Source organism: Garra rufa, chromosome 10 (genome assembly GCF_049309525.1).
Source record: "Garra rufa chromosome 10, GarRuf1.0, whole genome shotgun sequence".
Lineage (NCBI taxonomy): Eukaryota > Metazoa > Chordata > Actinopteri > Cypriniformes > Cyprinidae > Garra > Garra rufa.
Genome location: NC_133370.1, coordinates 27,357,018 through 27,377,224, shown reverse-complemented (window position 1 = coordinate 27,377,224; position 20,207 = coordinate 27,357,018). Strand labels below are relative to the sequence as shown.

Sequence of the window (20,207 nt, the reverse complement as noted above, 5' to 3'; positions counted from 1 at the left end):
GGTTTTATATTTTTAAATATGCTGCCAAATATGTTGCCGTTTCTAAGAATATCTGATGTTTGACGCATATATCAAGTTATTGTTCCTTGTTCGGTCTGTTCATGAAATACTATTTTCCCCAGTGAAGGGGAATTTTCATCGATTGCATAGTCAAATGAAACAACCCACATGCCTTGAAAAAACAAGTTAGTACAGGTGTGTGTTATATTGTGTTATTTCACAGTTGTAGCTAGTGAAGAATTATAAATTGAAAATGTGCTCACTTGGACATCAAGAAATAATCTTTTTTATTATTATCAAGCACCTGTGTGTGCTTGATAACTTGAATCAGTGTTTCCGCTGGTCCTTAAAAAGTCTTAAATTTAGTTGTATAAAATTTAAAATTAAAATGATACAAAGAAAGTTTACCATCCTTGAGCTAGGTTCAAAAGTATCTAAAATTGTCACTACCGAAACACCACCTGTTTTTTGGGTGTTATCCCATAAAATAAATGCAGGCTTGGTGAGCAAAAGAGACTTCTTTATAAAAAAAAAAAAAAAAAAAAACATAAAAAAAAATCATACTGTTCAACAACTTTTGACTGGTAGTGTATGAACTCAGAATTGTGAGGTATAAACTTAAGATTTTTATGTTACTTTCAAATTAGTATTTCACAATTCTGACTTTTTTTTTCCCTCAGAATTGAGAAGAATTGTCACAACTAAAACATGTCATTGTTTCTGTAGTGACAAAAAGAACACATTATTTCCCCCAAAAATAAAGGATAAACTAAATTTTAGTACAATTAAGCACATTTTTAGTTTTTCGGTATGTTTTAGTAGTGTTTTAGAATGCAAGTTAAAATTCTTGAATGTGATTTGGTCCCTACCAAAACGTTGTCACTACCGAAACATGGGATGTTTTGTCAAAAATAACTGAATTATCAACCAAGATGTTATGATAGTGTTTGGTTCAATATATATTTAAACTAATTAATCCTTAACTTTGAAATCAGTATGATCAACCTTTTGCCTTTTACAAAGAAAAATTGGATTCAAAATTCTCATTAATCACACTTGAAATATTGTTATTATTAATGATTTACCTCTGAATATTATATATTTACAAGAAAGATGCAAGCATAATCTTAATAGGTCAATATAACCCTTCTTATTAAATTATTATTACTGTGTTTTGGTAGTGACAAATTTGGGGAGAGGCCAAATATTCCAAAACTTTCTGAAAATACAATATGAGAATTAACTGCACAGTTACTAGAAATGTGCACCTTGGATATTATACCATTTGATTTGCATACATACAAAATTTGTGAAAAAAAAAAAAAAACTTAATTAAAAGCTGTACAAAACAGCTCGTTTTGCTGCTTGATATATTCAAATATGGTAAGACGCACAAATTTGCAATACCTTAATTATGAGCCCACTGGTTTGTAGTGCAAACAGTTTTAGCGTTTACTGCACATTGTTATCCTTCAGGTTATTTCCCTATAGCAGCTAATGAACCTGAGGTCTTGCCCATATCCTTACTTCCGCATTGAAGAATAAGTTAAATATTTCAGCTGTTCCAAAATTGCCACCTGCTGGCAGAGATGAGTTTGTATTTTTAATAAGCCCGTCTGCTGTTTTTGTTCACACCAATGTGAAAATCAACCCATATTTTTACACTGCAAAGTTGTAAATATGAACTAGTGGATCGACAAGAAGATAATGCATCTAAATAAGACAGTAAAACATATTTAGATGTTACTTATTTAATATAGTAATTGATACCATTTTCTTAAAAAAATTTTAAAGGCTAAAATTTGAAGTTTATTATTTTATTAAACTTCTTGTTTTTGTGAAAACCTGTACCTGAACTGTAAACTGTAATGCTTTTTTACAGTTATTTCACAGTTTAATATGTTACCATAGACATTGCCCTACCCCACTCATATGGTATTGGTTTTATTTGTGCAGGTCTTAAAGGAATAGTTTACCCAAAAATTTAATTTGGGTAACACTTTATTTTAAGGTGTCCTTGTTACACCTGTTACATGTACTTACTATTATAATAACAATTAATTATGCATAATTACATGCAAGTAACCCTAAGCCAAACACTAATCCTAACCTTAAACGTACTTAAATGTATAACTACACTGTAACAAGGGCACCTTAAAATAAAGTGTAATCGAAAATTGTCAATAATTACTCACCCTCATGTTGTTCCAAAAGCGTAAGACCTTTGTTCATCTTTTCTCGGTAATGGTGGAATACGTGATTTGGAGAAGGAGAAGAATTGTTGAATAAAGTTGTTATTTTTGTTTTCTTTGCACACAAAAGGTATTCTCGTAGCTCTGTAAAATTGCGGGTGTACCACTGATGTCACATGGACTGTTTTACCGATGTCCTTACTACCTTTCTGGGTCTGGGAACGTTTCAGTTGCATTGCTGTCTATGCAGAGTCAGAGAGCTCTCGGATTTCTTAAAAATATCTTAATTTGTGTTCTGAAGATGAACAAAGGTCTTCCGAGTTTGAAACGACATGAAGGTTAGTAATTAAAGACATAATATTAATTTTTGTGTAAACTATCCATTTAAAAAAAGTTAAAAATCTTAAATTTGAGCTTTGAAATCCTGCAGAGATACCGTTTAATCTTTTAATTGAACACTGCAAGATCAAATAAATAAAAAATTGTACATAGATAAATCATTTAAAATAAACACTGCAATATTTCATACAAAAAAACACTGGAATTTTGTAGTGACTTTAAATCTACAGTTGTATAATGTGGGTCAGTTAGGTTTTGTGTGGCTATTGGCTACTACAATTTTGCCACTACTGTAAAATACATATATAATACATTGTTTCTTTTTATGGAGCTTTGACTCAGACATGAATAACTGGCACATGAACAGCTCTGTTCATATGACTTTACATCAGTCAAGTATAAAGTTCACACAAAAACATGACGATGCATTGTCATTTATAGGTAAAAACTGTGTAAAATGCAACTCGTATGATAATCTTCACTCAAAACTCAAAAAGTACACTACCAGCCACAAATCTTTGAACAGTAAGATTTGTAATGTTTTTTTAAAGGGGAAATCTCTTCTGCTCACCAAGCTTACATTTATTTGATCCAAAGTACAGCTAAAACGGTACAATTTTGAAATAATTTTACTATTTAAAATAACTTTTCTATTTGAATATATTTTTAAATGTAATTTATTCCTGTGGTCAAAGCTAGTTTTTCAGCATCATTACTCCAGTCTTCAGCATCACATGATCCTTCAGAAATCATTCTAATAAGCTGATTTGCTGTTCAAGAAACATTTTTTATTATTATTATCATCAATAATTTAATAAAGTTGAGTACATTTCAAAGATCAGCATTTATCTGAAATAAAAAGCTTTTGTAACATTAAATACTATACCATTCAAATGCTTGGAGACAGTATATTTATTATTTATTTAATGTTTTTTTTTTTTTTTTTTAGCAAGGATGGTTTAAATTAAACAAAAGTGATGATAAATACATTTATAATGTTACAAAATTTTTCTTTTTCGGATAAATGATGTTCTGAAATTATTAATCAACGCAGCAGTTTTTGAGCAGCAAATCAGCATATTAGGATGATTTCTGAAGGACCATGTGACTGGAGTAGCCTAATGATGCTGAAAATTTAGCTTTGATCACAGTATTAAATGACATTTTAAATAGTAAAAATATTTTCAAAAATGTTCTGTTTTTGCTGTACTTATGATCTAATAAATGCAAGCTTGGTAAGCACTAAAACTATTAAACATATCTTCAAAAACTTTTGACTGCTGGGATTAAATGTTGCTAGTAGTAGTTAATTTGTTTATATTCAGTTTATGTTTATGTTCCCAGTGCAGTCTTCCTCGTGATATGGCAATAATGTTTAATGCCGTAATAAAAGCATTTACAGTGCTAGGTTTTGCCGGATTTTAGTGATGTCACGTAACTACACCAATCAAAATGCAGCACCGCTCCAGTAGGAAGAAAGTTTAAAATGTAGGACACTCACAGATTTCCATTCACACATCAAGGTAAACTGGTGGACTGGAATCATGTTCGGCTACAAACTCTCTGTGCTACTCTTCGCCGTGTGTTCTTTGAGCAAATGCAGCGCTAGGTTTGTGAACTCCTGCAAATATCCTCCTTCACAGTGGTGCGACTCTAAACACATTGCAGTCGAATGTGGGGTAAGTGACTCATGCATCACAGATCAAAACAAAACTTAAGACTGCGTCGTTGCACTTCCTAACATGAAACGATTAGACGTGTTTTATTGTAATTCCCTTTTGTTAATAATTTTACCAGCACGAAAACGTAAAACAGCATTTGAAGTTACATTAGGTAACGTTACGTTAGGCTACATTTCAATATGGATATGCAAATTGTCCTGACGTATTTTTTACACTTCTCGTTTCATGCTGGGAAATCCCAGCTTTTTTTGGACATCAAGACAAGAGGGCAGACGCCCGAGTAGCGTAAGTTAAACGAAACTGAGCATTTCCCTTTATTTTCTTCCTTCTTAGGTGCTGGAACAATGCACGAATTTCAACCTAACAAAGACCAACGCTGACAAGGTCAATGTGAGCCTGTACTATGAGTCTCTGTGTCCTGGATGCAGAGAGTTTCTAGTAATGCAGCTCGTCCCAACCTTCATTATGCTGCTGGACATCATGAATATTGATCTGGTTCCATATGGAAATGCACAGGTATATTTACTCTCCTCAACTTCTGCTCATACGGTTTACCTCAGTATAAACATCACATTACTTCGATTTACACATTTTATGATAGTATCTATCGCTATTTGCACTTAACAAAGTGTGAACGAGATTATAATTACTTTTATTCGCACCTTGTGATCAGTATTAACACACTTACCTCATGGTTTTGCGCGGCCATATACTGCTAATTTATGTTGTCTAAACCACAGAAAAAAACGTGTGGAAGCTGTTAAATCAAATAGAAAAGGACTTAAGGGTGCAATTTTTGACAAACTAAAGCTAATATGTGGTAAAATATTAAGATATTAGCCTAATATTTCACCTACCTGACAGGAAATGATAAGATTCTTGAAATTCTAGTTCAGTTTGGCCAACCACAAACGCATTTTGTTCCTCAGACAGTTTTTCACACTCTTCTCTTTAATTTGTTATAACTTTTGGCAGTCTATAGTACTTCAAATGTTTTTCCTGGTCCGACCGATTAGTACAGCCAAAAACATGACAATAATTGGTCATTTTCAGCAGCAATAATTAGCAAATGTGCAAGTTTCATTTGGTTCAGTGACATTGTTTACATTCAGTGCTGCCAATATGGCTGATTGATGACTCGTTGTGAAACACAGTAAAAGTAAAAATTATAAGTTAATTAAATGTTAAAATGTTGTTTTTGTAATAGGAGACAGAAAGTCAAGGGAAGTACATTTATACTTGTCAGCATGGAGAGGATGAATGTCTAGGTAACCTGATTGAGGTGAGGTTTTACCATTTATTTCACCTCTAAAGCATTTTAAACCAGATTGATGTTAATATTATTTAGAGCTGAAATAATTATAGACATTTCTGACATTTCTATCAGACCTGCCTGTTGAATACATTAGGACTGGAGGCTATTAAAGTCATTTTCTGCATGGAGTCTGGAGAAGATGTGCTGAAAGCTGCCCAGCCTGTAAGTGGTCATCTTTATTTTACCTTCCCTTATTTTATTATTTTTTTTATTGTGAAGCCTGATTCAGTGCACACCCGGCCTGCATTTATTTAAGCCAAAGTACAGCAAAAACTTTTTATGAAACATCTTTTAAATGTTTTTACTATTTAAAATAATTCTCTATGTGAATATATTTTAAAATGCAATTTATTCCTGTGATTTCAAAGATACATTTTTAGCATCATTATTCCAGTCACATGATCCTTTAGAAATCATTCTAATATTCTGATTTGCTGCTCAAAAAAGTATTGTGTTGAAAACAGCTGAGTTGAAATTTTTCAGTTTTTTTTTTTTGTTGAATAGCAAGTTCAGAAGAACAGCATTGATCTGAAATCTTTTGTAACATTATAAATGTCTTGATCAACACTTTATCAATTTAAAGCTTCCTTGCTAAATAAAAGTATTAATTTCATTAATTTACGTGCTCTTGTTTGATTGGTTATTTATTGTAAACCCTGTTGCAGTGTGATGCTAATCTGTACTTCTTATTTCAGTGTCTTGGAGTGTATTTTCCTGAAACCACGTGGGATTCAGTCATGAAGTGTGCGAAGGGAGATGAGGGGAATAAACTAATGCATCAAAATGCTCTGAAAACAAATGCTCTGAAACCTCCTCATGAATATGTGCCTTGGATAACTATTAATGGAGTAAGAACTTTTTTTTTTTTAATTTACAAGGAAAATTAATGTGTCCTGGTAATTAAATGGCAAAATCTTGTTCCTGCAGGAACACAGTGATGATCTTCAGAATAAGGCGATGAGTTCTCTCTTCACTCTTGTGTGCAGCTTGTACAAGGTTTGTTCGCAGGCCTGATCATTGCAGAGTTTTATCTTGTCACTAAAGAGTCTGTCACATGATGTTTTCATTCTTTGTGTTCATATAGGGTGACAAACCACCTGCTTGTGGTCAAGGGTCGAAGAAGGAAACCAACAGTTACTGCATGAATTAATCAGTCACTGTGATAACAGCACTACTTTTGTCAAGAATGGAAATATAAGGGAATACATGCTGCAATTTATTAGAATTTTTTTTTTTTTAGTTTAATAATTTTTTGTTGTTTGTATGTACATGAAAACCTCATTTTGAACATTGGTTTCTGCTGCAAACTACAACTGGTGACAACCATATTTTATAGTCTCATTTTACGTCATTTTATATACAAAATTAAAGCAATTTCCATCACATTAACTAATTGTTGTGTTAATGATTTAAGTAAACAGGCATTGCTAAAGTGTACTTTACTCAAGAGAAATGCTTCCTCAGGGGTTTTACATTTGTGACCCTGGACCACAAAACTTAAAGGATTAGTTCGCTTCCAGAACAAACAGTTACAGTTAATGTACTCACCCCCTTGTCATCCAAGATGTTCATGTCTTTCTTTCTTCAGTCGTAAAGAAATTGTTTTTAAGGAAAAACTTTCAGGATTTCTCTCCATATAATGGACTTCTATGGTGCCCCGAGTTTGAACTTCCAAAATGCAGTTTAAATGCAGCTTCAAAGGGCTTTAAATGATCCCAGCCGAGGAAGAAGGGTCTTATCTAGCAAAACGATTGGTTATTTTCTAAAAACATTTACAATTTGTATACTTTTTAATCTCTACACAGTATATAAATTGTAATTTTTATTAGAAAATAACCGATCGTTTTGCTAGATAAGACCCTTCTTTCCTCGGCTTTGATCGTTTAGAGCCATTTGAAGCTGCATTTTGGAAGTTCAAACTCGGGGGCACCATAGAAGTCCATTATATGGAGAGAAATCCTGAAATGTTTTCCTCAAAAACATAATTTCCTTACAACTGAAGAAAGAAAGACATGAACATCTTAGATGACAAGGGGGTTAAGTACATTATCTGTAAATTTTTGTTCTAAAAGTGAACTCCTTTAAGTAGCATGGGTATATTTGTAGCAGTAACCAAAATTATGGGTCAAAATTTCTTTTATGCCAAAAATCATTAGGATGTTAATTAGAGATCATGTTCCAAGATATTTTGTAATACTATGTGATATTTCCTACCCTAAATATATCAAAATGTAATTTTTGATTAGTAATACGTATTGCTAAGAACTTAATTTGAACAATTTTAAAGGTGATTTTCTCAGTATTTTGATGTTTTTCACCCTCAGATTCCAGTTTTTTTTTTATATTGTCCTATCCCAACAAACCATACATCAATGAAAAGCTTATTTGTGTATTTATTCTTATTTATCTCCAAATATTGACCTTTATGACTGTTTTTTCTGTCCACATTTTTGCTCATCATTAACCCGAGTTGTTACACATTATTTTGACCTACGAAGTCAAAATACTAAACTTCAGAGATTTCAAATATAACAGCTACCGTTAATATAAAAAATAATAAGCAAGGGTATTATTTAAGTAAGAATGAAGCACACGAAAATCAAGAAATGATGAGTAGGTAATCTGTTATCAAACGAGGCAAATTATTGACGGGTCAAACTGATGTGGCGGCGTCTGCGCGTGTTGACGCAATCTTGATGTTCTTGAGCGCAACGCCATTACGCGTGTGACTCTCGTCACCGGCTCTTGAAGACTTCTTGGTTCCGTTTGTTATATGGATGAACTCTAAAGATGTGAATGTGTTGGAGAACTAATTGCTACTGAACGTAGGCAAAAGGACAGTTTGGGAATAACGGAACAACTCTTACGTTTTATCTGTCTGTGTGAGAGTATTAAGGAAGATGCTTTTCTTTCAGTTTTAAGTTAGCAACACTTCTCAGCGTTTAAATATGTTTTAGCGTATCCCATGGCATTTATCCTGGAGCAAACGGACTGAAGTTGCGAATGAAGTCGTCAAACACTGATCGATTTGAAACTTGAGAAGAATTTACGTGAAATCGGCCTAAACATGATATCTCGTCAGGGTAAGGACTTTCTCATAAGGATCGCCGGTTACTGGAAGCCGCTTTTCAGAGGCAGGTTTCTCATTGTGACAAACACCGTGAGTTGTGGAGGAATGCTGGCAGCGGGCGATTTGATCCAGCAGACTCGAGAGATACGGAGGACACCGGGCCGAACACGTGACTGGTCGCGTACAGGTGACGGCAAAACTAATGATCAACTGATTTTACCAAAAGTTTGGTTTGTTATAAATTAGCTCATGTTTTTGCTCATTTTTGTGCTATTTGGGTAATTACATAAAACTTTTATCTTTTATTTTCGAATGTTATCGTGTGAATTTGCTGTCATAAGAAGTAACGTTAACGCGAGATTTATTAACTCTCGCGGTGTTACGCCCCCTGTAGGTTGTATGTTTGCGGTCGGATGCTCTATGGGTCCTTTTATGCACTATTGGTACCAGTGGCTCGACAAATACTTTGTAGGCAATGGCATTAATAATGTCTGCAAGAAAGTGATCACTGATCAGCTGGTCGCATCTCCAGTACTGGGGGCCTGGTACTTTCTAGGTGAGATATTCCTGCTGATTTCCATTCAAAAAGTTGAGAGTCTCCGAATGTTTACAAATGCACTAACCTTACCTGTCAAAGTTTGTAGTAAGTTTTAAAAATATATATATTTATATGTACAAAATGGCTACTGTTGTTAAAATATTGTGTGAAATAATTGTCATTTTAAAACCATTTTCTAATTAAATATATTTTAACTTTTTAGCATCTTTTGACTTTGAACCATAGTGACACTGAAAACTACAGTATGGCTTCTGAAAATTCAGCTTTGCCATCACAGAATAATCTACACTTTAAAATATATTAAAAATGAAAACAGTTGTTTTTAATTGCAATAATATTTAACAATATTATCTGTTTAGTTAAATAAATACAGATTTGGTGAGATTTCTTTCAAAACATCAAAATCTTTTATTCTCAGAATTATACAGTAAGAATTGTGATTTATAAAGTCATAATTCTGACTTTTTTTTCACTAGAATAGCATGATATAAACTCAGAATTGCAGCATTTTTTTCTTGCAAATGCAAGTTATCTCGCAATTTAAACTTTTTTAAACTAAAGTCCAATTTAGAGGGGGAAAAGTGTTCTCAGAATTGCAAGTTTATATCTGACAATTCTGAATTAATAACTTGCAATTTTATATTAATGTTATAAAGTTAGAATTGTGAGATATGAGTTTGCAATTCTGAGTTATAAAGTCATGATTCTGACTTTTTCCTTGCAAATACATTTTTATTTCGCAATTCTGACTTTTTTTCTCGCAATTGCAAGTTTATATCGCAATTCTGACTTTTTTTTGCAGCTGCAAGTCAAATTTTGAGGGGGAACTGTATATCTTGCAATTCTGACTTTATAAACTCGCTATTTTCACTTTTTCTCAGAATTGCGAGAAATAAAGTCAGAATTGATATTCACTTAGATTATAAAGTCAAAACTGAAAGATATAAACTTGCAACTCTGAAAAAAACTGTCAGAATTGCAAGTTTGTCAGGTGTCTGACTTTATTTCTCAGAATTGTGAGTTTATATCTTGCAATTCGGACTTTATAACTCACAATTCTGAGAAAAATGTCAGAATGAAATGTGAAATGTAAACTCGTAATTGTGAGAAAAAAGTCAGAATTTGAGATAAAAAGTCGCAATAACCTTTAAATTTTTTTTATTCAGGAAACAGGCTTCCATAATAGTGATATTTAAAATTTATAATGTGAAATTTTTTACATCTGCTTATTTATTTACGAAGGAATGGGTATGATGGAGGGTCACACATTATCTGAGGCACAAGCAGAATTCAGAGACAAATTCTGGGAGTTTTACAAGGTAAGTTGCAACAATAACATCTGTCCTTCGTTCAACCTTACTTAACCAAATGTTAATAGCTGACAACATTTAATAACATACTTCTTTTTTTTTTAGGCAGATTGGTGTGTTTGGCCAGCAGCTCAGATGATAAACTTCTACTTCTTGCCACCAAAGTTTCGTGTCCTTTATGTGAATATAATTACCCTGGGATGGGACACTTATCTCTCCTACCTCAAACACAGTAAGAAAGTTTGCATTACTTAAAGATGATCTAATTAATAATATAGTCTTAGTGATAAGGGTTTATTTAATTCCTGGCAAGATAAAAATCAATGTGACACTCGCTTCTACAGGGTGTAGGCTTTCTTGTAACAGGTGATGAATGACATTTGTGTTTTTCCAGGAGACCAAGTAGAGGCCACAAAAGAAGCTGAGTGACCTGCCTGAGGATGTCAGAAGAAAGAGAATATTTGAAACAGCTACAGTCACGAAAAGAAAAAAAAAATTAAATCTTATTATTCAAGACTGTTAATGGACAACTTTTCATTCTTAAAATTTCATAATAGTGTTAATAGAATTTTATCCAGTAATGCCAGGTATGATGCACATTTTGCATTCCACTGGCATTTTGTTTTTATTGTTTTTGGATAATTTAAAAAGTACCGAAAAGTTAATTATAAACGAATGGTTACAATTACTATCATGATCATAAATTGCCTTTACATGTATATTTTTTCCTAATTAATGTGTTTATCTGTTGGATAGAACTTTTGATCTCTGCTTTGTCATTATGTAAAACTACTTGAATTTGATTATTTAATGGAAGAAAATAAAATTATTTTTGTGTGAGAGTCAATTAGAGTCAGATTTAATATGTAAACATGAGAACTTGAACTTTGAGGTTGAATCCAAATCCAAAAGAGTACTTTTATTCATCTATCAAGGCATCCATCTTGCAGTGGTGTGTGACAGTTGTTGACAGCACATGAGCTGCTCTGCAGTCAGCACGGACAAACCTGCTGAGTGAGAGTGACAGGACACTGCTCGTCTTCATAGGGGCTTCCAAACTGTGATAAAACACAGGTGTCTTGGCAGGATGTTCTCACAAACCATTTGCTTTTGAGCTATAAAGGTTACTTGCTACAGGCTTGGAAAACAACCTTTTTAGGAAGAGACCAGAATGTGCAGCTCTCACGGATTGAAGATGTGCTTAAAAAATTAAATTTGTGAAATGACATATTTTTGAAGAAAAACACAATACATCTGGCCAGATCTTCTCAGTTTTAGTGGTAAGTGTTAGTATTATGTTTGTACATTAAACTAGTTGTTTTGATTATTATTAATTTGGCCTGTTTATTGACTGTTGCTTAGAGTTTATGATTTTTATATCATTTAACTGTATAGTCTTGTCAAAAAAAAATCCAGGCACCTTAAGAAAAAAAAAAAAAGAGTTTCTACTTTCTGAATAGATTTATTGTCGTTTATCATGAAGTGTGTGTTTTCAGAGTTGCCTCTGATTAGAAGAACATGAAGAGAAGCTCTTCTTTGAAGTCTTTCTGGACATCAGAGGTGGGTTATATCAGTTCATCAGAGCTCACAGTCATCCTGTCTGGTTTGATTCTCAACAGATTCACTGTGACTATGCAGATCACCCATTTATAACAATTCATTTAAGTTCACCCTAACATTTCTATATTATTTAAATAAACTAAAAGGAAATACCTCTATTAGGCTATTTAACATCATATATTATCATTAGGTTGTTACCTTCTATGTCAATATTAGCCTTCAACTGTTTTACGTGCTGTTCCCCTGGTGAAAAAAACAGCTAAAACCAGCCTAGGCTGGTTGGCTGGTCATAGCTGGGAGGCAGGCTGGTTTTAGAGGGGTTTTGGCCATTTTTCCAGGAGGCAGGCTGGTTTTAGAGGGGTTTTGGCCATTTTTCCAGGCTGGTTTTAGCTGGTCATAGCTGGGAGGCAGGCTGGTTTTAGAGGGGTTTTGGCCATTTTTCCAGGCTGGTCAGGCTGGTTTTAGCTGGTCATAGCTGGGAGGCAGGCTGGTTTTAGAGGGGTTTTGGCCATTTTTCCAGGCTGGTTTTAGCTGGTCATAGCTGGGAGGCAGGCTGGTTTTAGAGGGGTTTTGGCCATTTTTCAAGGAGGCAGGCTGGTTTTAGAGGGGTTTTGGCCATTTTTCCAGGCTGGTCAGGCTGGGAAACCACCAGCTAAAACCAGCCTGACCAGGCTGGGAGACCAGCTTAAACCAGCTACTTCCAGCTAAGACCAGCCTAGGCTGGTTTTAGCCGTTTTTTTTTTTTTTTTTTTTTTTTTTTTCTTCAGCAAGACAGATATTATGTATGGGTGCTGGTTATTTACCGTCACTGTTTTATTCAGAGAGAATGGGAAACCCAGCAGGGCCTGCTCGGATCCAAATCCATGCCCAGTCACCGTACAGTCAAGAGGACCTTTTCAGGGGTCCTCCAGCTTCCCCGTCTGTCCCGTCGGCTGTCGGCTCAGGGAGATTCAGAGAACGCAACCCGCAAGGCCACCTTCAGCCTCGGCAGCGCCAATGGCCTGGAGTCCGATACTTATCAAAGTTCATGGTAAGCTTTTCTTTTTTTGACTAAATGCTAACTAGTGATTTTACGAAATGTTTTTAATTCTGGGTAGTGAGTGACGACGTACTTAGGCAACAGTTCGCGAAGAATGAGGAAAATCTTGTTTTTATCGTCGTTTGTAAACAAGTTAGGCCAACATGTGATGTCAGGGGTTAAAGGAACTTTATACTAAAACAGATTTTAGATGATAACGTAAAAACACATGACCGTTCGTCATGTACCTGTTTGCAAAATAGTGGCTTCACGTCAGCAACTTTGGACGGTGACGGAACACTTACTTGCTGTTTTTGTGTATGTTGTTGAGTGACTATAAGCTAAAAAGGCTTATAATTTAATTCAAAGTACAGTGAGCTACATCAGTACTTTTATAAAAGTTAATACATCCCTATATACACTTCAATATTTCACTAATTGATGTAGCGTCCAGAGACAGAAATTGACGTTTTGCATGAAGACAGAAGAGGGAGCCATTGTTTCCTAAAGGCAAAACGAACAAAAACTCATAAACATAGTTGGCAAATGTGCAGTTACACATTCTGAACTTGTATTTAATTATTTCCCAAACTAACTTTTCAGGTAAATTAGTGATATCTTAAAGATATAGACCCTAAAAGTATATATGTGACCCTGGACCACAAAACCTTAAAGTCTTAGCAATGTGTAGCAATAGCCTAAAATACATCGTATGGCTCAAAATTATCGATTTTTCTTGCAAGGATCTTGTTCCATGAAGATATTTTGTACATTTCCTACCGTAAATATCAAAACTGAATTTTTTGTCAGTTATTAGATTTTCAAATAGTTGCATCTCGGCCAAGTATTGTCCTATCCTAACAAATTTATTTAACAAACAAACTTATTCATCTTTCAGATTATAAATCTCAAATAAAAAAAAAATGACCCTCATGACTGGTTTTGTGGTCCAGGGTCAAAATTGTAATGAGAAGGAGAGTGGGCACATTCTTTATTTACCAGATTACTGTTTCTCTTCATGATTTGTTATTTAATCTAAAAAATGTAGCTACAAAAATACCAAGGATTAGAAATTGATGCATTTTCCCTACATTACAGTGTCTTTCAAAAGTATTTAAACACTTAAAATGTCTGAATGTCATTGCACAGTTAACAAAACACCAAACTAAGCCAAAAAAAAAAAACAACAGGTGTAGTTTAATCACATTAAGTATGAAAATGATTCACTATGTCTGACGAACAACAAGTATCTAGATGGTTTTTGTGCTGATTTCAAACAAAGATGTCTCTTATGTTCACCAAGGCTACAAAATAGTAATATGTATGTGACCCTGGATCACAAAATGTTTTATTAGGATAGGACAATATTTGGTCAATAAAATATATTTGGTTTAAAAAATCAGGAATCTGGGGGTGCAAAAAAATCTACATTTTGAGAAAATCGCCTTTAAAGTTGTCCAAATGAAGTTCTTAGCAATGCATATTACTAATCAAAAACTAAGTTTTGATATATTTATGGTAAGACACTTACAAAATATTTTCATCGAACATGATCTTTACTTCATATCCTAATAATTTTTGGCGTAAAAGAAAAATAGATAATTCTGACCCATACAATTTACTTTTGGCTATTGCTACAAATATATCCATGCTACTTAAGACTGGTTTTGTGGTCCAGGGTCACATATTGTGAAATATTACAATTTAAAATATAATTTAATCCTGTAAAATTCTGGAATTTATTCAGGTCCACAATAATTTTGTGGAAATCGTGCTTTTTCGGAATTCTTTGATGAATAGAAAGTTTAAAAAACAACATTTATTTGAAATAGAAAACTTGAAAACATTTTGGAGCAATTTAATCCATCCTCGATTTTTTTTTAGGAGAAAAAGGTAGGCTATATTGTTTTAAAAAATGAAAATTTAAAGAATTTAATTTTTGTTTTGTGATGCAACAGACATTATTAAGTGTCCCTAAAGTATCCAAAACCTTTTTTCGGGGCCACTGCATGCATATTGTTTTTGCGTACACAGCTCATCCGGCAGTCAAAGGATCACAGGGAACCTTTTCCCCTCTGATAATCAAAGCCCATGGGGCCCGTGATAGAGGGCCATCGTGACATGAGCCATGCTCTCTGTCTGACTTTATCTGACTTTGCTTTTTATAGTCAGAGCTTTTTCATGTGACTTCTCCTGGTAAACCTAGAGCATGTGAAAGGCATACGCATTTCTCGGAGGAAATCTGAACGGCGCGATCAGCTCTGCGCTGCACCGCTGGTGCGTTGACTCTTCTGCGCGCCAGGGGACTAGAACAGGAAGTCATTATAGACCAGTAAACACTGGCCCTCGCACACTAATAGTCTTAATGCGGAGGTGGGGCCACTTAGCGAACTCTATCATGGAGTCCACTCATTGTAAATCACACTGCCATATTTAGTCTGTTGGAGGGAAGTCTTCCAAGTTATGTAAACAAAGCGAGTTCACGAGGGGAGATGTTCCATTGCTATGATGGCTGGCTCCATTAATTCGCCTGTGATCTCTGAAGCAAGGCTGGATTTCTCAGCTCTAGTGAAGGGTGAGAGATGTAGACTGTGGTTTTTGTGTTGAGAAAGCAGTGTGAGTGAGCGACCCATGCCACGACTAGACACTTGTTTTGCCAGTGGTGAAGAAACAGGAACTCTGCTGTCATGAACGACGTGCTGTCAGAGAGTCCAGAAGAGGACAGACTTCAGAGGCCCACACATCTCAAACTGAGGGGTAACTCTCCCACCGGCTCCCCCAAAATGTCTCCACGAGACTCTCCTCGGAGTTCGCCTCGCAACTCGCCTCTGCTCTTCCGCAGGCTGATGATGAACCGCAGCATTGCTTTGCAGAGGCGCTTCACTTTGGCTCACACTCCCAGGTAGGATGCAAATCTGAATCTGAATCGCTCGTTTAGCCTCTTACCGGGAGGCTTGGCTTCAAAACACACACACACACACACACACACACACACACACACACACACACACACACACACACAGGAGTCTTGTGGCATAGGCATCTACGTAACACCACATCACAAGGCTAATTTTGTGGCTGCTTGAGACATTCGCCCCCTCGTCCAAAGTTTGTATTGATGCTAACACTTCTAGCTACAATAATAATCACTATAATCAAGGAGGTGGTTTGTCTGCTGTGTGAAGGCATAAAAAGATGTCTTTGTTTGGGAGGATGTTTTGACCTGAAGTGCTTATTGTCAGCCTCAACAGTGATCAAATGAACTGCTTTTTGCATGTAGTTATACTGGTTCTGGCTGTTAAGCACGGTAAAGTCCAAGCTGGTGGTAAAACTAACTCTCAAATAAACTTCCTGAGGGAACAGGCTTTGTTCTGCATTATATTATGTTATGTTTTTAAATAGTGGTCATCATTTTGTAGTGTAGTAATTTTATTTAATGTGATGTTATTTTGCTGATGTTATATTTTTAGGTTATCTGTCTGTTTTTACAGTGTAGTTTTAAGACCTTGATAGACCTCAGTTAGCAGTTGTGTCAAATAGTACTTGTTAGGTTGTCATTGTGGTTTGCAAGTTCTGCAATTTGTTGCCTTTCAGGTCTGACAGTTTTTATTTTTTTACTCTAACGTTCAAAAGTTTGGGGTCAGGAAGATTTCAAATCTTTTTGAAATAAGTTTCTTATGCCCGCCAAAGCTCTTATTTGCATTCATTTGTTTTCTATTTTAATATTTTTTAAATGTAATTTATTCCTGTGATGCAAAGCTGAATTTTCAACATCATTACTTTCACCAGTTTCAACTTAAAGGGATGGTTCGGAGTAGAATTGACTTCATTGCTATGCACTCCGAAGCCCATCTAAATACCCCATCCGAAGTTATTTTTACCTTAGTCGAACATTTATGGAGATATTAGAGTTTTTCGAATTGCTTGTTACAGGAGTGAATGGTACATGTGATGTATCTCGTAAATTGCACCACTAAACGTGCAAGTAATCTTACCAAATTTGTACAGTAGTGTAAATAAGTTATGTACTCACAAAACGCTGCATCAGAACATTTGTAAGTCCACCATGAGTGTTTTAAAAACACGTTTTACCCGAGAACTACTAGTCTCAGAAACTACAAGTCGACGTCACTTCCCTGGTTTGAAAAAAGCACGTAAAAGTCCTCCTACTACATCTGTGTGCATGTCAACTTGTAGGAGGACTTTTTTTTTTTTTTCAAACCAGGGAAGTGACGTCGACGTGTCGCCATTTGTAGGTTTTGAGACTAGTAGGGATCGGCTAAAACGTGTTTTTAAAACACTCATGGTGGACTTAAAAATGTTCCGATGCAGCGTTTTGTGAGTACATAACTTATTTACACTACTGTACAAGTTTGGTAAGATTACTTGCACGTTTAGTGGTGCAATTTACTAGATACATCACATGTACCATTCACTCCTGTAACAAGCAATTCGAAAAACTCTAATATCTCCATAAATGTTCGACTAAGGTAAAAATAACTTCGGATGGGGTATTTAGATGGGCTTCGGAGTGCATAGCAATGAAGTCAATTCTACTCCGAACCGTCCCTTTAAAAACTTTTAGTTTAGCAGCTGCCTTAAAATTTTAAGTTAAATCAACTAATTTCTATTGTAAAAAGTTAAAATGACTTGTAGTTTTGAGCTGATTTAACTTAAAATTTTAAGGCATCTGCTGAACTTAGGTTTTTAAGTTGAATCTGGTGAAAACGTTTTACAGTGTACAATCTTCAGTGTCACATTATCCTTCAGAAATCATTTTAATCAGTTTAATTTGCTGCTTAAGAAACATGTCTTATTATCAAAGTTAAAAACAGTGTTCCTTATTTTTGGAATTCTTTGATAAAATCTTTTATAGTACTGTAGACCGTAAACCTTTAAATGGTATTGTGTGCTACCCCTAATGCAATGTAATAGATATTTCAGCCAAGATGATTTCTTCCAAAACACTCTGAAAGTGGAAAATCATGTGATTTAAACAAGATTGACATGAATAAAAGCAGTTAAAACTGGCCTTTTGGAAGCCAGCACCAAAATACATCTCTAACGCCTGTGGTTTTGACATGTTACAGCCTCTGTTTTGAGCTGTTTCTGTGTCTGTTAAACTTCCAAGATTTGAGGAAGTCAAAGCCTGACAACAGTGTAAACATCCCCAGCTATGCACACACACGCAATGCGTGTTGAGAAATCATTAGCAGAGCACCTCAGAGGAGGTGTTGTACTTGAAAACTGTGAAATAGACTTCAAATATTTATTACCTGATTACAGCCATCAAGTATTTTTGCCAAGAGGTGACCAGTGAACTCAGGTGGTGTTTATCAGAGAATAAATCTGCAAGAGAACCATTTGAGCTGAAATGTTTAAACACAGGTCACCATGTTCATGTCAGATGGTTTGTGGGATGTAAGTGGAAAGAGTCAGCCTGTCGTCTGTCTAATGGACGCTAGAGCAGTTCTCTTGGCTCGGCGAACAGTGGAAGTCCACACGGGTCAAATGTGACTTTTAAAGCTGAAAAGATCTGTCTTGTGTGTGTCAAGGATTTGGGAGAAAGAATGAAACAGGCTGTTGGAGAATTATGGCAGGATGGTGTAGGAAGAGGAATGATTAAACAAGCCATATCTCTGTCAGAATACTGTCTCCAAGAGATGAAGCAAATCGGAGCAAGAGACTTTATTTAACATTAGTGTCAGGAACTTTAAAGTGTTTTTAACAGAATAATACAGGGTTATAATAACAGGAGATCTGTTTGCTCTGAGAAGTCCTTCCACAGAGTGGTAATGTATCTTTAGGGACTTTTCTGGTTCTTAATTCAAAAAGTCCGCTAGAGATGAACACATCTCACCGTGGCAAATATTTTGACCCATGAATCCCTCAGTATTTAGTGAGCTGTATTTAAGTTCAGTGTGGATTCTGAACTGTTGGAGGAAATATAACTTCCCCTGGTTATCTATCACCTTGTTTATTTACTAAACGTTTTTGACAACCAGAATTCGAAGGGTGTGGCTTTGTTACTGCTTCTCTTCAGAGATGTGTTTTAGATCTAGAACTTGTTTGCAAGGCGCACGCTGCTCTTGACATTCTTCTTGAGCATTATGCTGTCATGATCTGCCTCTCAAGACTGTTTGGCCAATTTCAACAACCTGAGTTCAAGCGCCTGCAGCGGCCCTCATCCTCGCCTCACCCGTCAACAGATCAACTAAAACTTTGTCTCTTCTGTCCTACTGTCACTTGCTGGCTGCCAAAATCATCCACACATATTTTTGCATAAATATAATAACTAGGTTCTTTTGTAATGGGGGTATTTGACAAATAATAACTTTGTGTTTTCAGATGTAATATTAAAAAATCACTCAGAATCATTCAAACTTAAAACTGTTCAAACTGCTTGTCCTTTGTAGAGTAATAGGATGGTGGAGCCAGCATCTCGGACCATTATTATATTATATTTTGACAATTTTTTTAAGGTTAATGCTGATGATTCTCTTTCGTTTTCCATTATGTGGAAGCCTGTAAGACTGGATAAATGAACAGCAGAAGTAGTGAAGTATTGATTTTGAATTTGTATTTTAAGCGAAATATGTATTTGCAGTTAATAATGAGGATAGTTATACACCACATTCACCTGAATTACTATATCAAGCCATATCACACTGCTACTCATGTTGATATTGCCTTTATACAACTGTTCGATGGCACGAGTGTGTAAATACATGAGAAACAACAACGGAGTGTCTTTAAAACACTCTTTCATGCTAAACTACTTCCTTCTGCCACGGATTCAAATCTCAAGTTAACAGTTTAACAGCAAAGCCCAGGTCTTCATTACTAATTATAAAGGATCACTTTAGAACTAGCAATGAAGGAATGAGTTGCTTCATTGAAAACGTATTGTTTTACTGTATTAAAAGCTCACTGTATTATTTAGAGTATTATGAAAAAGAGATTGACTGAGTGAGTGAGTGTGATTACCTGCATCTGATACAGCATTCATTTTTCAGCTCAATCTCATATTCATAATAAAACATTAGTTTAAATGCCCACGGATGAAAGCGATATCTTTGTCATACTATCCTTTCATCTGTCTCAAGGTGATTTCAGTCAAAAGTACAAAGGCAGTGCTCTGCCATACAGCTTAGAAGTTACA

The 20,207-nt window shown here is 35.1% G+C and overlaps 2 protein-coding genes across 2 annotated transcripts; both read left to right on the top strand.

Annotated features, from left to right (window-relative positions):
- Positions 1-4,030: 4,030 nt before the first annotated feature.
- Positions 4,031-6,917, top strand: ifi30a (IFI30 lysosomal thiol reductase a). Its single transcript, XM_073848990.1, has 7 exons — positions 4,031-4,210; positions 4,547-4,729; positions 5,421-5,495; positions 5,601-5,690; positions 6,224-6,376; positions 6,456-6,524; positions 6,613-6,917. The coding sequence occupies exons 1-7, from the start codon at positions 4,076-4,078 to the stop codon at positions 6,676-6,678; spliced, it is 771 nt and encodes a 256-aa protein (XP_073705091.1). The 5' UTR covers positions 4,031-4,075; the 3' UTR covers positions 6,679-6,917.
- Positions 6,918-7,912: 995 nt separating this feature from the next.
- Positions 7,913-11,309, top strand: mpv17l2 (MPV17 mitochondrial inner membrane protein like 2). The gene is made up of 5 exons (XM_073849745.1): positions 7,913-8,785; positions 8,993-9,154; positions 10,400-10,476; positions 10,573-10,699; positions 10,862-11,309. Exons 1-5 carry the CDS (start codon positions 8,596-8,598, stop codon positions 10,894-10,896), a joined length of 591 nt encoding a protein of 196 aa, XP_073705846.1. The 5' UTR covers positions 7,913-8,595; the 3' UTR covers positions 10,897-11,309.
- The last annotated feature ends 8,898 nt before the right edge of the window (positions 11,310-20,207 follow it).

Coding starts and splice junctions, on each gene's coding strand:
- mpv17l2 (XM_073849745.1), top strand. CDS start 8,596: ATGATATCTCGTCAGGGTAAGGACTTTCTCATAAGGATCGCCGGTTAC. Junction 8,786..8,992: donor ACGTGACTGGTCGCGTACAG/GTGACGGCAAAA, acceptor CGCCCCCTGTAG/GTTGTATGTTTGCGGTCGGA. Junction 10,477..10,572: donor AATTCTGGGAGTTTTACAAG/GTAAGTTGCAAC, acceptor TTTTTTTTTTAG/GCAGATTGGTGTGTTTGGCC.
- ifi30a (XM_073848990.1), top strand. CDS start 4,076: ATGTTCGGCTACAAACTCTCTGTGCTACTCTTCGCCGTGTGTTCTTTG. Junction 4,730..5,420: donor TTCCATATGGAAATGCACAG/GTATATTTACTC, acceptor TTTTTGTAATAG/GAGACAGAAAGTCAAGGGAA. Junction 5,691..6,223: donor TGCTGAAAGCTGCCCAGCCT/GTAAGTGGTCAT, acceptor TTCTTATTTCAG/TGTCTTGGAGTGTATTTTCC.